General features: G+C 43.6%; 1 protein-coding gene across 1 annotated transcript in view; it reads left to right on the top strand.

The window, feature by feature from the left end:
• Window positions 1–15,721, top strand: part of LOC111951820 (actin-binding LIM protein 1-like) — a 128,352-nt gene that overhangs the window by 59,003 nt on the left and 53,628 nt on the right. The window contains 1 exon segment of the mRNA XM_023970058.2: window positions 4,215–4,349. Coding sequence (XP_023825826.1) covers window positions 4,215–4,349 — 135 coding nt within the window.

Below are 15,721 nucleotides of genomic sequence, written 5' to 3'. Positions count from 1 at the left end.
TTTTATAATTATTTTTTAAACTGGTTTGAATAAATCACAATTAAATAAGATAAAAMAATTGGAAATMTTGTTAACTGCGTTAGATCGTTCTCAACAAACACTCATGACCAGGTAGCTATGCCTCTTCCCAAGGTCAAGACAGAACTCAATTAATTGATAAGAGAGCAGAATTTGCCATCCATCGAATTTGACTCAACCATTGCTTCCATGGTAATCGTCCTAGTCATTTACTGGCCAACAAGCTAAGCAGTAATGATCAATTAGCTGTTATAGCAACTATTGAATCTGAAACAGGAGAATTACTATCAGAACCCACATTAATCAATCAAAGAGTCTCCCACTTCTGTAAAGAACTGTATACCTCAGATTGTAAAACCGCACACCAAGCCAGACTAAGTATTTTCTAAAATAATCAATAGAGGAAGACACCCTGGCTGGGAGCCTGAATTGTTAGGAATGCTGCACTGTTGGAGGTAGAAACATAAGCATTRCGTTGCACCTGCGATAACATCTGCAAAATATGTGTTCGCGACCAATAAAATCAGATTTGATTTGAAATCTTTCTCAATTAACTCAAAGGGGTATTGGATAGCATAAATGAAGGCATATCACCTGGATGGGACGGTATTCCTCCTGAGGTCTGTTTAAAATGTGGGAATCAATTATGTCCACTATAGCTCAAAATGAGTAACACACACGTTCACAAAGGGTCAATTTGGGAGAGATGTGAATACAGCAGTATTTATGCTTTTATTAAAAAAAGATAAGGAACCCAGTGTTCTCACTATTGACSCCTATRTTTGATGAACACAGATTTTAAACTGTTTTCCAAAATGTTGTCTTCCCATCTCGAGACTTACTTACCCAAATTGGTCCTACGGGTTGGTTAAAAAAAATGTATCCTTGGATAACCTATGTCGACTATTACATATACTATACAAAAGTATGTGGACATCCCATCAAATTTGTGGATTTGGCTATTTCATCCACAGCTGTTGCTGACATGTGTATAAAATTCAGCAGACAGCCATACAATATCTATAGACAAATATTGGCAGTAGAATGGCCTTACTGAACATCTCAGTGCCTTTCAACGTGGCATCGTCATAGGATGCCACCTTTCCAACAAGTCAGTTCATCAGATTTCTGCTCTGCTAGAGCTGCCCCGGTCGACTGTAAGTCCTGTTATCGTGAACTGGGGGAGTAACAACGGCTCAGCTGCGAAGTGGTAGGCCACACAAGCTCAGAACTGGACCGCTGAATGCTGAAGTGCGTAGCTTCTAAAAATTGTCTGTCCTCGGTTGCAACACTCACTACCAAGTTCCAAACTGCCTCCGGAAGCAACCTCAGCACCAGAACTGTTCTTCGGGAGCTTCATGACATGGGTTTCTATGGCCGAGCAGCCACACACAAGTCTAAGATCACTATGCATAATGCCAAACGTTGGCTAGAGTGGTGTAAAGCTTGCCGCCACTGGACTCTGGAGCAGTGGAAATGCGTTCTCTGGAGGGATGAATCACGCTTCGCCATCTGGCAGTCCGACGAACAAATCTGGGTTTGGCGGATGCCAGGAGAACGCTACCTGCCCGAATGCATAGTGCCAACTGTAAAGTTTGTTGGAGGAGGGCTGTTTTTCATGGTTCGGGCTAGGCCTCTTAGTTCCAGTGAAGGGAAATCTTAACGCTARAGCATACAATTACAATCTAGACGATTCTGTTCTTCCAACTTTGTGGCAACAATTTGGGGAGGGCCCTTTCCTGTTTTAGCATGACAATGCCCTTGTGTACAAAGCGATGTCCATACAAAAATGGTTTGCCGAGATCGGTGTTGAAGATCTTGATTGGCCTGCACAGAGCCCTGACCTCAACCCCATTGAACACCTTTGGGATGAATTGGAACTTTGACTGCGAGCCAGGCCTAACATCAGTGCTCGACCTCAATAATGCTCTTGTGGCTGAATGGAAGCAAGTCCTCACAGCAATGTTACAACATCTAGRTGAAAGCCTTCCCAGAAGAGTGGAGGCTGTTACAGTGGCAAAGGGGGGACCAACTCTATAATAATGTACATGATTTTGTTATGAGATGTTCGATGAGAAGGTGATCGTATCTCTTTTCTGTCTTGGAACATACAGTGCATTCGGAAGGTATTCAGACCTCTTGATTTTCCCCACATTTTGTTACGTTACAGCCTTATTCTAAAATGGATTAAATATTTTTTCCCATCATCAATCTACACACAATACCTCATAACGACAAAGCGAAAACAGGTTTTTAGACATTTTTGCAAATGTATTAAAAATTGAAAATAGAAATACCTTATTTACATACGTTTTTGGGAACCTTTGCTATGAGACTCGAAATTGAGGTCAGGTGCATCCTGTTTCCATTGATCATCCTTGAGATGTTTCTACAACTTGATTGGATTCCTCCTGTATTAAATTCAATTGATTGGACATGATTTGGAAAGGCACACACCTGTCTATATAAGGTCCCACAGCCATGAGGTCGAAGGAATTGTCCGTAAAGCTCTGAGACAGGATTGTGTCAAGTCACAGATCTGGGGGAAGGATACCAAAAAAAWMTCTGCAGCTTTTAAGGTACCCAAGAACACAGTGGTCTCCATCAAGGTGCTTCAACAAAGTACTGAGTAAAGGGTCTGAATACTTATGTAAATGTAATATTTTCAGATTTTTTTGTTGTTGACCCTTTCAAAAATCTCTAAAAACCTGTTTTTGCTTTGTCATTGTGAGGTATTGTGTGTAGATTGGTGAGGGAAAAAAACAAATGAATCCATTTTAGAATAAGACTGTAACGTAAAATATTTTGGAAAAAAGTCAAGGTGTCTGAATACTTTCCGAATGTAGTGTATACCTGTTATTTCTATTTATTCTTACTTTCTTTGCTTTCAGGCCCACGGGTGCCTATTGACGCATACTTTTTTGGCCTGTTTTGGAGATTTTCACTAGAGTATTTGGTGTGCTCTTTCCTGTCTGAGTTTGTGAAGGGCCTGAATACAGCAGGGGCGCACGCAAACATGCCTGTTTGTATACAAAACCCTAGAGTTTGCTAGAGGGCACACCAAACACGAATGCCCTCTTTCCACCTCCATGCCCCAGAAATGAGGMMAATTCTGAACAGTACGSCAGCACAATGTTTGAAGTTCACAATTTGTCTTTAATCTATCATTTGTATTCTGATATGGGGGCCCAAGTTCTTCACATGGTATCTGTCTGTGTGGTTTAGTGGGTAATATTCTAATTAAATGTGCCATTTTACTGCCCCAAAAGTCAGGGGTTCTATTCCCACTTCTGCCTGTTCTACTTTCACTCCTTCTCTATCTCCTCCTGTTTCTAATCTCTCCCACTTTCACTCCTTCTCCATCTCCTCCWGTTTCTAATCTGTCTAAACAAAGCAGACCAAAAAATATAGAATTCCTATTCAGATTGGAGATAAATTGATTTAACATGAACTTTTTGACTTGAGTAAATGGTAAGTTGACTTGTCTGAATCGGGTCCCATGTTCTCAGTGTAACAACAGTTTATTCCTGAAGACTGGCTGAATGGACTAAGGCAGTGTTTTCACAAACAGACCAGTGAGGAAGGCCCACTCTATACATGTMAATTGCGCTATAACTTACATAKCCCTAAACATTTTGATTGTAACATAATTTATAATCTCACWATAGCAYCTGTAGCATATAATTKGTGCCATTTTCTACCCMAGGAAAAATATTCAATTCCRAGTGTCTTCTTTAAAATGTTAATTCAAATATGGTCTGAAAATCATCATCAATCAATATTTACATTATAAACCATTGGCATTTCAAAACCATTTGATTTTATGAGAGACACAATCTGTCAAATTATGTTTTTTGATGCTGCATTTTACATTCACTGAAACACAAAAAAAACACAAAAAAATGGTTTTCACAAGACTCTCTTAAAAACACACCAYTATTCAGATTGCAGAACCACTTTCGGTGTTTCAGAGTACTTCCATTCAGTTTAGAAACATATTCAGTGTATTATAAAACTTACATTGGGTTTACATTCAAACACCTCCAAAACACCAMATCTCAGCTTAGGTTCACTACTTTTCATGGTTTCACAACACAATGATGGCGTTTTGAGTCTTTCTATTTTAACAGTGTAGTGCGTGTAATTACAGTGGTTCAAACTCATGTCTATTTGTGTTCTGTTCTGTTCTATTCTAGTGGCACATGCTCAGGACGCACACAGTTCCAATGAGAAGCCTCTGATCCAGTGCTACAAGTGTGGGGAGCCATGTAAGGGTGAGGTGCTGCGGGTCCAGTCCAAGCACTTCCACCTGAAGTGCTTCACCTGTAAAGGTAAGTACAGTACCAAACCCTGAATATCATTTGTTGATGACGGTATGACCTATGCTCCTCATGGAGTAAAAGGGTTTAAAGTAACCGTCCAGTTAATATATGTCCTATAAATATGTCCTATAATATGACAACGTGAGTAAAGTAGTTTTCCTTCCAAAAATGTTAATTAAGTATGTTGAAAAGCAACTTTTCTGTGTTTGAATGGTGTGGGCGAACCCCAACAACAGAATGGTGTGTGCATATATCGGTCCTAAAAAATATGAATGACAAGTCAACAGCTGATTGGTCAGTGACGTCATGTTATTTGAGGAAATAGCAAGCATTTCAGAAACAGTCTGTTTGAGATGGAAGTTTGAAGTGGGGTTGTTGTTTTTTCTCTCATTTATGCTTTGGCAACCAATACGAGTATAGGACGACTCAACAACATTATTTGGCTATAAGTTAACATTATTTGTAATTTTAAAAGTGAAATGTTGTACTGTAACGGAGGATTCAGACTAATAATCAGCAATCAAATCGTTGAACTCTCCCATGGTGGGTGTAGCCTTCAAGCAGCATGCTTGACGGCTGTTTTGTTGTTAACCAATGTCAAAGCTAGCTAGCACAAGCTTCCTTCTCCCGATTAGCTATTGCGTGGTGTGTCGCTGAKATTTGCGTAATATGAGAGCATTAGGATGGCGCCGACAGAGATGGTCGTCTTGCTTCGCGTTCTTAGGAAACTACGCAGTATTTCGTTTTTTTATGTATTATTTCTTACACTGTTACCCCAGGAAATCTTAAGTATTATTACATACAGCCGGGAAAAACTATTGGATATAAGAGCAACGTCAACTTACCAACATTATGACCAGGAATACGACTTTCCCGAAGCGGATCCTCTSTTTGGACCACCACCCAGAACAATGGATCGGATCCCTGTAGGCGACCCAAAACAATGGCGCTGCAGAAGGGGCAGACGGAGCSGTCTTCTGGTCAGGCTCCGTAGATGGGCACATCGCTCACCGCTCCCMAGTATACTACTCGCCAATGTCCAGTCTCMTGACAACAAGGTAGACGAAATTCGAMCAAGGGTTMCRTTCCAGAGAGACATCAATGATTGTAACATTCTCMGTTTCACSGAAACATGGCTCACWKGGYWWKCRTWWRKYYYMRSGMWKKYSCKKCCSGMTTRRTRKKSSKWRRTMSCSYKKYYAAKKAWKKWRRRRRRMGMWAYYAAYAYGGSSGGGGTGTATGCCTTATGATTAACGAGTRGTGGTGTGATCATAACAACATACAGGAACTCAAGTCCTATTGTTCACCTGACCTAGAATTCCTTACAATCAAATGACGACCGCATTATCTACCAAGAGAATTCTCTWCGATTATAATCACAGCCGTGTATACCCCCTCCCCCCCAAGCAGACGCCCTGATAGAACTTCATTGGACTRTATGTAAACTGGAAACCACATATCCTGAGGCTGCATTTARTGCAGCTGGGGATTTTAACAAGGCTAATCTGAAAACAAGGCTCCCTAAATTATATCAGCATATTTAATTCGTGAAGCYGGCTGGCAAAATTCTGGATCATTACTACTCTAACTTCCGCGACGCATACAAAGCCCTCCCTGGCCCTCCATTTGGCAAATCTGACCACGACTCTGACCACAAATCTGACCATTTTGTTGCTCCCNCTAACTTCCGCGACGCATACAAAGCCCTCCCTGGCCCTCCATTTGGCAAATCTGACCACGACTCTGACCACAAATCTGACCATTTTGTTGCTCCCCGCCTATAGACAGAAACTTAAACGGGAAACGCCCATGCTCAGGTCTGTTCAACGCTGGTCCGACCAATCTGATTCCACGCTTCAAGATTGCTTCGATCATGTGGACTGGGATATGTCCCGGATAACCTCAGACAACAACATTGATGTATACGCTGATTCGATGAGTGAGTTTATTAGCAAGTGCATCGGTGATGTTGTACCCACGGTAACTATTAAAACCTTCCCCAACCAGAAACCGTGGATTGATGGCAGCATTCACGCAAAACTGAAAGAGCGAACCACTGCTTTTAATCATGGCAAGGCGACCGGAAACATGACCGAATATAAACAGTGTAGCTATTCCCTCCGCAAGGCAATCAAACAAGCTAAGCGTCAGTATAGAGACAAAGTAGAGTTGCAATTCAATGGCTCAGACATGAGATGTCTGTGGCAGGGTCTACAGTCAATCATGGATTACAAAAAAAAAAACAGCCCTGTCGCGGACACTGACGTCTTGCTCAAAGACAAACTAAACAAGTTCTTTGCTCGCTTTGAGGACAATACAGTGCCACTGACATGGCCCGCTACCAAAACCTGCGGGCTCTCCTTCACCGCAGCCAACGTGAATAAAACATTTAAACGTGTTAACCCTCGCAAAGCTGCCGGCCCAGACGACATCCCTAGCCGCGTCCTCAGAGCATGCACAGACCAGCTGGCTGGTGTGTTTACGGACATATTCAATCAATCCCTATCCAAGTCTGCTGTTCCTACATGCTTCAAGAGGGCCACCATTGTTCCTGTTCCCAAGAAAGCTAAGGTAACTGAGCTAAATGACTATCGCCCCGTAGCATTCACTTCCGTCATCATGAAGTGTTTTGAGAGACTAGTCAAGGATCATATCACCTCCACCTTACTGACACCCTAGACCCACTCCAATTTGCTTACCGCCCCAATAGGTCCACCGACGACACAATCGCAATCACACTGCCCTAACCCATCTGGACAAGAGGAATACCGACAGTTGAAGTCGGAAGTTTACATACACCTTAGTCAAATACATTTAAACTCAGTTTTTCACAATTCCTGACACTTAATCCTGGTAAAAATGATTCCCTGTCTTAGGTCATAGGATCACCACTTTATTTAAAAAAATTAAAATGTCAGAATAATAGTAGCGAGAATGATTTATTTCAGCTTTCATTCCGTTCATCACATTCCCAGTGGGTGAGAAGTTTACATACACTCAATTAGTATTTGGTAGCATTGCACTTTAAATTGTTCAACTTGTGTCAAACGTTTTGGGTAGCAAGCTTCCCACAATAAGTTGGGTGAATTTTGGCACATTCCTCCTGAACAGTGCTGGTGTAACTGAGTCAGGTTTGTAGGCCTCCTTGCTCGCACATGCTTTTTCATTTCTGCCCCCAAATTTTCTATAGGATTGATGGGTCAGGGCTTTGGGATGGCCACTCAATACCTTGACTTTGTTGTCCTTAAGCTATTTTGCCACAACTTTGGAAGTATGCTTGATGTCATTGTCCATTGGAAGACCCATTGCAACCAAGCTTTAACTTCCTGACTGATGTCTTCAGATGTTGCTTCAATATATCCACTAATTTTCCTCCCTCGTGATACCATCTATTTTGTGAAGTGCACCAGTCCCTCCTGCAGCAAAGCACCCCCACAACATGATGCTGCCACCCCGTGCTTCACGGTTGGGATGGTGTATTCGGCTTACAAACTTCCCTCTTTTTCCTCCAAACATAATGATGGTCATTATGGCCAAACAGTTCTATTTTTGAGGAATTTCTCCAAAAAGTACGATCTTTGTCCACATGTGCAGTTGCAAACCGTAGTCTGACTTTTTTATGGTGGTTTTGGAGCTGTGGCTTCTTCCTTGCTGAGTGGCCTTTCAGGTTATGTCGAAATAGGACTCGTTTTACTGTGGATATAGATACTTTTGTACCTGTTTCCTCCAGCATCTCACAAGGTCCTTGTGCACTTTTGCACCAAAGTATGTTATCTCTAGACCGCGTCTCCTTCCTGAGCGGTATGACGGCTGCGTGGTCCATGGTGTTTTATACTTGCGTATTATTGTTTGTACACATGAATGTGGTACCTTCAGACATTTGGAAATTGCTCCCAAGGATGAACCAGACTTGTGGAGGTCTACGATTTTTTTTCTGAGGTCTTGGCTGATTTCTTTTGATTTTCCCAATTTGTCAAGCAAAGAGGCACTGAGTTTGAATGGTAGGCCTTGAAATACATCCACAGGTACACCTCCAATTGACTCAAATTATGTCAATTAGCCTATCAGAAGCTTCTAAAGCCATAACATCTTTTTCTGGAATTTTAAAGGCACAGTTTAAAGGCACAGTGTACTTAGTGTATGTAAACTCCTGACCCACTGGAATTGTGATACAGTGATATATTAAATGAAATAATCTGTCTTTAAACAATTGTTGGAAAAATTACTTGTGTCACGCGCAAAGTACTCTCAAACTTTTACAGATGCACAATCGAGAGCATCCTGTCGGCTGTATCACCGCCTGGTATGGCAACTGCTCCGCCCACAACCGTAAGGCTCTTCAGAGGGTAGTAGGTTCTGCACAACGCATCACCATGGCAGTCTTGATATGTTCGTCAAAAGAGAGATCAGGGTCCAGAGTAACGCCGAGGTCCTTCACAGTTTTATTTGAGATGACTTTACAACCACCAAGATTAATTGTCAGATTCAACAGAAGATCTCTTTGTTTCTTGGGACCTAGAACAAGCATCTCTGTTTTGTCCGAGTTAAAAGTATGAACGTTTGCAGCCATCCACTTCCTTATGTCTGAAACAAAGGCTTCCAGCCAGGGAAATTTTGGGCTTCACCATGTTCATCGAATGATGTACAGCTGTGTGTCATCCGCATAGCAGTGAAAGTTAACATTATGTTTTCGAATGACATCCCCAAGAGGTAAAATATATAGTGAAAACAATAGTGGTCCTAAAACGGAACCTTGAGGAACACCGAAATTTACAGTTGATTTGTCGAGACAAACATCCACAGATACAAACTGATATCTTTCTGACAGATAAGATCTAAACCAGGCCAGAACTTGTCCGTGTAGACCAATTTGGGTTTCCAATCTCTCCAAAAGAATGTGGTGATTCGATGGTATCAAAAAGCAGCACTAAGGTCTAGGAGCACGAGGACAGATGCAGAGCCTCGGTCTGACGCCATTAAAAGGAAATTTTACCACCTTCACAAGTGCAGTCTCAGTGCTATGATGGTGTCTAAACCAGACTGAAGCATTGTATACTTTGTTTGGTCTACAGGAAGGCAGTGAGTTGCTGCGCAACAGCTTTTTCTAAAACATTTGAGAGGAATGGGAGATTCGATATAGGCCGATAGTTTTTTAAATATTTTCTGGGTCAAGGTTTGGCTTTTTCAAGATAGGCTTTATTACTGCCACTTTAGTGAGTTTGGTACACATGCGGTGGATAAGAGATCCATTTATTATGTTCAACATAGGAAGCCAAGACAGGAAGCAGCTCTTTCAGGTAGTTTAGTTGGAATAGGTCACAGTATGCAGCTTGAAGGGTTAAAGGCCTAATATTTTATATCATTGCGTCAGAGATATATAGTACTAAAACACTTGAGTGTCTCCCTTGATCCTAGGTCCTGGCAGAGTTGTGCAGATACAGGACAACTGAGCATTGGAGGAATACGCAGATTTAAAGAGGAGTCCGTAATTTGCTTTCTAATGATCATGATCTTTTCCTCAAAGAAGTTCATGAATTTTATTACTGCTGAAGTGAAAGCCATCCTCTCTTGGGGAATGCTGCTTTTTAGTTAGCTATTTGCGACAGTATCAAAAATAAATTTTGGATTGTTCTTATTTTCCTCAATTAAGTTGGAAAATAGGATGATCGAGCAGCAGTGAGGGCTCTTCGATACTGCACGGTACTGTCTTCCCAAGCTTGTCGGAAGACTTCCAGTTTGGTGGTGGCGCCATTTCAGTTCAATTTTCTGGAAGCTTGCTTCAGAGCTCGGGTATTTTCTGTATTCCAGGAAGCTAGTTTCTTTCTGACAAATGTTTTTAGTTTTTAGGGGTGCGACTGCATCTAGGGTATTGCGCAAGGTTAAATTTAGTTCCTCAGTTAGGTGGTTAACTGATTTTTGTCCTCTGACGTCCTTGGGTAGGCAGAGGAAGTCTGGAAGGGCATCAAGGAATCTTGGGTTGTCTGAGAATTTATAGCACGACTTTGATGATCCTTGGTTTGGCGTCTGAGCAGACTATTTGTTGTGATTGCAAACGTAATAAAATGGTGGTCCAATAGTCCAGGATTATGAGGAAAAACATTAAGATCCACAACATTTATTCCATGGGACAAAACTAGGTCCAGAGTATGACTGTGGCAGTGAGTAGGTCCGGAGACATGTTGGACAAAACCCACTGAGTCGATGATGGCTTCGAAAGCCTTTTGGAGTGGGTCTGTGGACTTTCCCATGTGAAAATTAAAGTCAACAAAAATGTGAATATTATCTGCTAACACTACAAGGTCCGATAGGAATTCAGGGAACTCAGTGAGGAACGCTGTATATGGCCCAGGAGACGCTTAAACCATCTTCAGATTAGCCTTAATGTCGGTAGCCCTGCCCCCTGGTAAACAGTGTATGATCGCTGGTTGATTCATTTTAAGTCTAATACTGCGGGTAATGGAGTCGCCATTGACTAGGGTTTTCATTTGTCAGAGATAATGGTGGAGGCTTTTGCGTCTCAGACCCCGTAACGGGAGGAGTAGAGACCAGAGAAGGCTCGGCCTCTGACTCCGACTCGCTGCTTAATGGGGAAACCGGTTGAAAGTTTATGTAGGCTGAATGAGCGACACCGGTTGAGCATTCCTACAGCATTTCCTCCAGAAGCCATGAGAAAGTTGTCCGGCTGCAGGGACCGTGCGAGGGGATTTATACTACTATCTGTACTTACTTGGTGGCACAGACGCTGTTTCATCCTTTCCTACACTGAAATTACCCTTGCCTAACGATCGCGTCTGAAGCTGGGCTTGCTGCACAGCTATCCTCGCCATAAGGCAATCGTTCTCCTGTTAATTATGAGTACAGCGACTGCAATTAGAAGGCATCATTTTAATGTTACTACTTAGCTTCGGCTGGTGAGTTCCTGACGAACCACGTCCAGATAAAAGCGTCCGGAGTGAAAAAGTTGAATGAAGAATGTTGAGTGAGGGAAAAACAAAAATATAACGGTAATTAAAAAGTAAAACCGTAAAGTTGTCAGGTAGCAAAGTAAGGTTAGCAACAAAACCCCCAAAAGTTGAGTGAGGGAAAAACTAAAAATATAAACGGTAATTAAAAGTAAAAACTGTAAATTGTCACGTAGCAAAGTAAGGTTAGCAACAAAACGCACACAAAACGCCACACCACTTTCGTGGTAGACAAAAACATTGCTGCGTCGACTTCCACTAAGCCACGAGAGTATTAGTGAGGTTGGGCACTGATGTTGGGCAATTAGGCCTGGCTGGCAGTCGGCATTCCAATTCATCCAAAAGTGTTCGATTGGGCTGAGGTCAGGGCTCTGTGCAGGCCAGTGAAGTGTGCATGGCTGTGTGCTCAATTTTATACATCTGTCAGGTGTGGCCGAATCGACTAATTTGAAGGGGTGTCCACGTGGTGTGTGTGTTGTGTGTGTGTGTGTGTGTGTGTGTTGTTGTGTGTGTGTGTGTGTGTGTGTGGTGTGTGTGTGTGTGTGTGTGTGTGTGTGTGTGTGTGTGTGTGTGTGTGTGTGTGTGTGTGTGTGTGTGTGTGTGTGTGTTGTCAAAGCACACATTAGAGCTATCCTCTTAAAAAGTGTAAAAGCAACTGTCAAATTTTTGATTCTGTTTTCTTTGACTGCATCCCAAATGGTACCGTATTCCCTATACAGTGCACTACTGTTGATCAGAGCCCTATGCCCCTGGTTAAAAGGAGTGCACTATATAGGGAATAGGTTACAATTTGGGATGCCCCCTTTAACTTAATTTGCATTGTTGTTGCAACATGCTTGCTCCTACATGTACATTAGTCGGAAAAATTAATTATGCTAAAAATGTGTGCGTGGTTTTATTGTATCCTCTGTGATATTTCCTGTGTTTGGTATGTGTATTGGTTTATTAGGATCCCCATTAGCTGTTGCAAAAGCAGCAGCTACTCTTCCTGGGGTCCACACAAAACATGAAACATGACATAATACAGAACATCAATAGACGAGAACAACTCAAGGACAGAAATACATTTWWAAAAATAAAGGCACACGTAACRTACATATCAATGAATGCACACAAACTACTGTATCTAGGTCAAATAGGGGAGAGGCGTTGTTCGTGAGGTGTTGCTTCATCTGTTTTTTGAAACCAGGTTTGCTGTTAATTTGAGCAATATGAGATGGAAGGAAGTTCCATGCAATAAGGGCTCTATATAATACTGTACGCTTTCTTGAATTTGTTCTGGATTTGGGGACTGTGAAAAGACCCCTGGTGGCACATCTGGTGGGGTAAGTGTTTGTGTCAGAACTCTGTGTAAGTTGACTATGAAACTATTTGGGATTTTCAACACATGAATGTTTCTTATAAAAAGAAGAAGTGATGCAGTCAGTCCTCAACTCTTATCCAAGAGAGACTGGCATGCATAGTATTAATATTAGGCCTCTGATTACAATGAAAAACGTGCCGCTCTGTTCTGGGCCAGCTGCATCTTAACTAGATCTTTTCTTGCAGCACTGGACCACACYACTGGACTATAATCAAGATTAGACAAAACTAGAGCCTGCATAACTTGCTTTTTGGAGTGTGGTGTCAAAAAAGCAGAGCATCTCTTTATTACGGACAGACCCCCCATCTTTAAAACCATTGAATCTATGTTTTGACCATGACAGTTTACAATCTAAGGTAACGCCAAGTAATTTAGTCTCCTCAACTTGTTCAACAGCCACACCATTCATTACCAGATTCAGCTGAGGGCTAGAATGATTRGTACCAAATACAATGCTCTTAGTTTTAGAGATGTTCAGGACCAGTGTATTACTGGCCACCCATTCCAAACAACTCTTTYTTAAGGGTTTCAGTGACTTCATTGTCTGTGGTTGCTGATGCGTATCTGGTTGAATCATCAACTCACATGACTTGTTTAATGCCAGGTCTTTAGTCAGCTTGTTTGAAACATGAATTCCCATCAGTCCCGTATCCTCCACTAACAGCACCAACACACACCACAAACACACACACACACACACACACACACACACACACACACACACACACACACACACACACACACACACACACACACACACACACACACACACACACACCACACACACACACACACACACACACACACACACCCACAAACACACACACACACAACAGAACACAAACCCAAGGTGGTATTTGTGCGTGTCTATAGAGGAACCCATTGCATGCTACGCTCAGAGAAAAACTAATCTTAGCACTGTCCATGCATTTCACTTTCAATTACAAATTGCTTTGTTATAGCTCGCAGCCTCTCACACAGGGAGACAAACACAAGGCCTTACAACAGAGAACACTGTTACCTTGCATGCAAACCAGCCTGGCTTGTGTGGCCTAAACCTGCTTTAGACGAGGTGGGCTGAGGACCAATCAAATAGACTGTTTCCCAAATGGCACCATATTCCCTACATACTGTAGTGCACTACTTTTGACCAGAGACCTATGGGTCCTGGTCAAAAGTAGTGCACTAGAGAATAGGGTGTATTTGTGACACTGCTWGACAGTACCTCTGACTGATGGTTCTCGCTCAATTCGATTAGTTTAAGAACTAATCTTGTCCGCAACTCTGAGCCTTAATCCAAATAAACGTAATTCTCTCTCTCTCTCTCTCTCTGGGTCAATTTATCCTTGGGAGTGAATGTGGCTCGTTGCATACAGTATGTCATGGTTCCACCTGTAACCAGAGGACGGCAGTGACCATCCTAGAGACATTAACGACACTCAAGTATGTCCAATTTGCTCAGTAAAGTATTATGTTTATCCTTAACCACTGATTACTCATCTGGTGTCACAATCGTCGTATGTAATGGTTCAAGGTGCAGCGTGGTGAGCGTACATTTTTTATTTATTTGCAAATGTCGCCAACAAAACAATAATYCAACAAAAAACGAACGTGAAACTCCGTAAGGCTATACATGCACAAACGAAGACAACTACCCACAACTACCAAAAMAAAAAAGGCTGCCTAAGTATGATTCCCAATCAGAGACAACGATAGACAGCTGTCCCTGATTGAGAACTATACCCGGCCAAAACATAGAAACAAACAACATAGTATGCCCACAACAAATCACACCCTGACCTAACCAACTAGAGAAATAAAACGGCTCTCTAAGGTCAGGGCGTGACAGTACCGTCCCCCAAAGGTGCAGACTCCCGGCCGCAAACCTAAACCTATAGGGGAGGGTCCGGGTGGGCATCTACCATCTGTGGCGGCTCCGGCTCGGGACATAGCCCCCGCTCCACCTCTGGCTCCCCTCACTTTGGTGGCGTCTCTGGTGCGGGGACCCTCGTTGCCGACCCCGGACTGGGGACCCTCGCCGCATGCCCCGGACTGGGGACCCTCGTTGCAGGCCCCGGACTGGGGACCCTCGTTGCAGGCCCCGGACTGGGGACCCTCGCTGCAGGACAATAATGCAACAATAATGCAGGACCCGGACTGGAGACCGTCGCTGGAGGCTTCGGACTGAAGACTGTCGCTGGAGGCTTCGGACTGAAGACCGTCGCTGGAGGCTCCGGACTGGGGACCGTCGCTGGAGGCTCCGAACTGGGGACCGTCGCTGGAGGCTCCGGACTGGGGACCGTCGCTGGATGCTCCGGACCGGGGACCGTCGCTGGAGGGTCCGGACCGGGGACCGTCGCTGGAGGCTCCGGACTGGAGATCGTCGCTGAAGCCTCCGGACTGACCCGTGAAGCAAGCACAGGATGAACCGGGCTTTGGGGGAGCACTGGAGATCTGGTGCTTATCCTTGGCCCCACTCTTCCAGGCCGAATGCCCACTTTAGCCCGGCACCTCCAGAGCGCAGGCACAGGTCGAACCGGGCTATGGGGAGCACTGGAGATCTGGTGCTTAACACTTGCACCGCTCCTCGTGGCTGAATGCCCCCTTTAGCCCGGCACGTGCGGAGCGCAGGCACAGGATGCACTGAACTATCACAGCGCACCGGAGACACAGTGTTCAGAGCCGGCGCAGGATACCCTGGGCTGAAACGGTGCACCGGAGACCAAGAGCGCTGAGCTGGCATAATCTGCCCTGGCTGGATGCCCACTCTAGCGTGGCACTTGCGGAGAGCTGGCTCCGAGCGCACCYGGCTGTGCACGCGCACTGGAGACACCGTGCGCTTTACCGCATCACATGGTGCCTGACCAGTACCACGCTCCTCGCCAACAAAACAATAATACAACAAAAAACAAATGTGAAGCTCCGTAAGGCTATACATGCACAAACGAAGACAACTATCCACAAKTACCAAAAGGAAAAAAGYCTGCCTAAGTATGAWTCCCAATCAGAGACAACGATAGACAGCTGTCCCTGATTGAGAACCATACCCGGCCAAA

This window comes from Salvelinus sp. IW2-2015, linkage group LG25 (assembly GCF_002910315.2).
Source record: "Salvelinus sp. IW2-2015 linkage group LG25, ASM291031v2, whole genome shotgun sequence".
Taxonomy (NCBI): Eukaryota; Metazoa; Chordata; class Actinopteri; order Salmoniformes; family Salmonidae; genus Salvelinus; species Salvelinus sp. IW2-2015.
The sequence above is the reverse complement of the archived record's forward strand: the minus strand, read 5'-3'. Positions and strand labels throughout refer to the sequence as shown.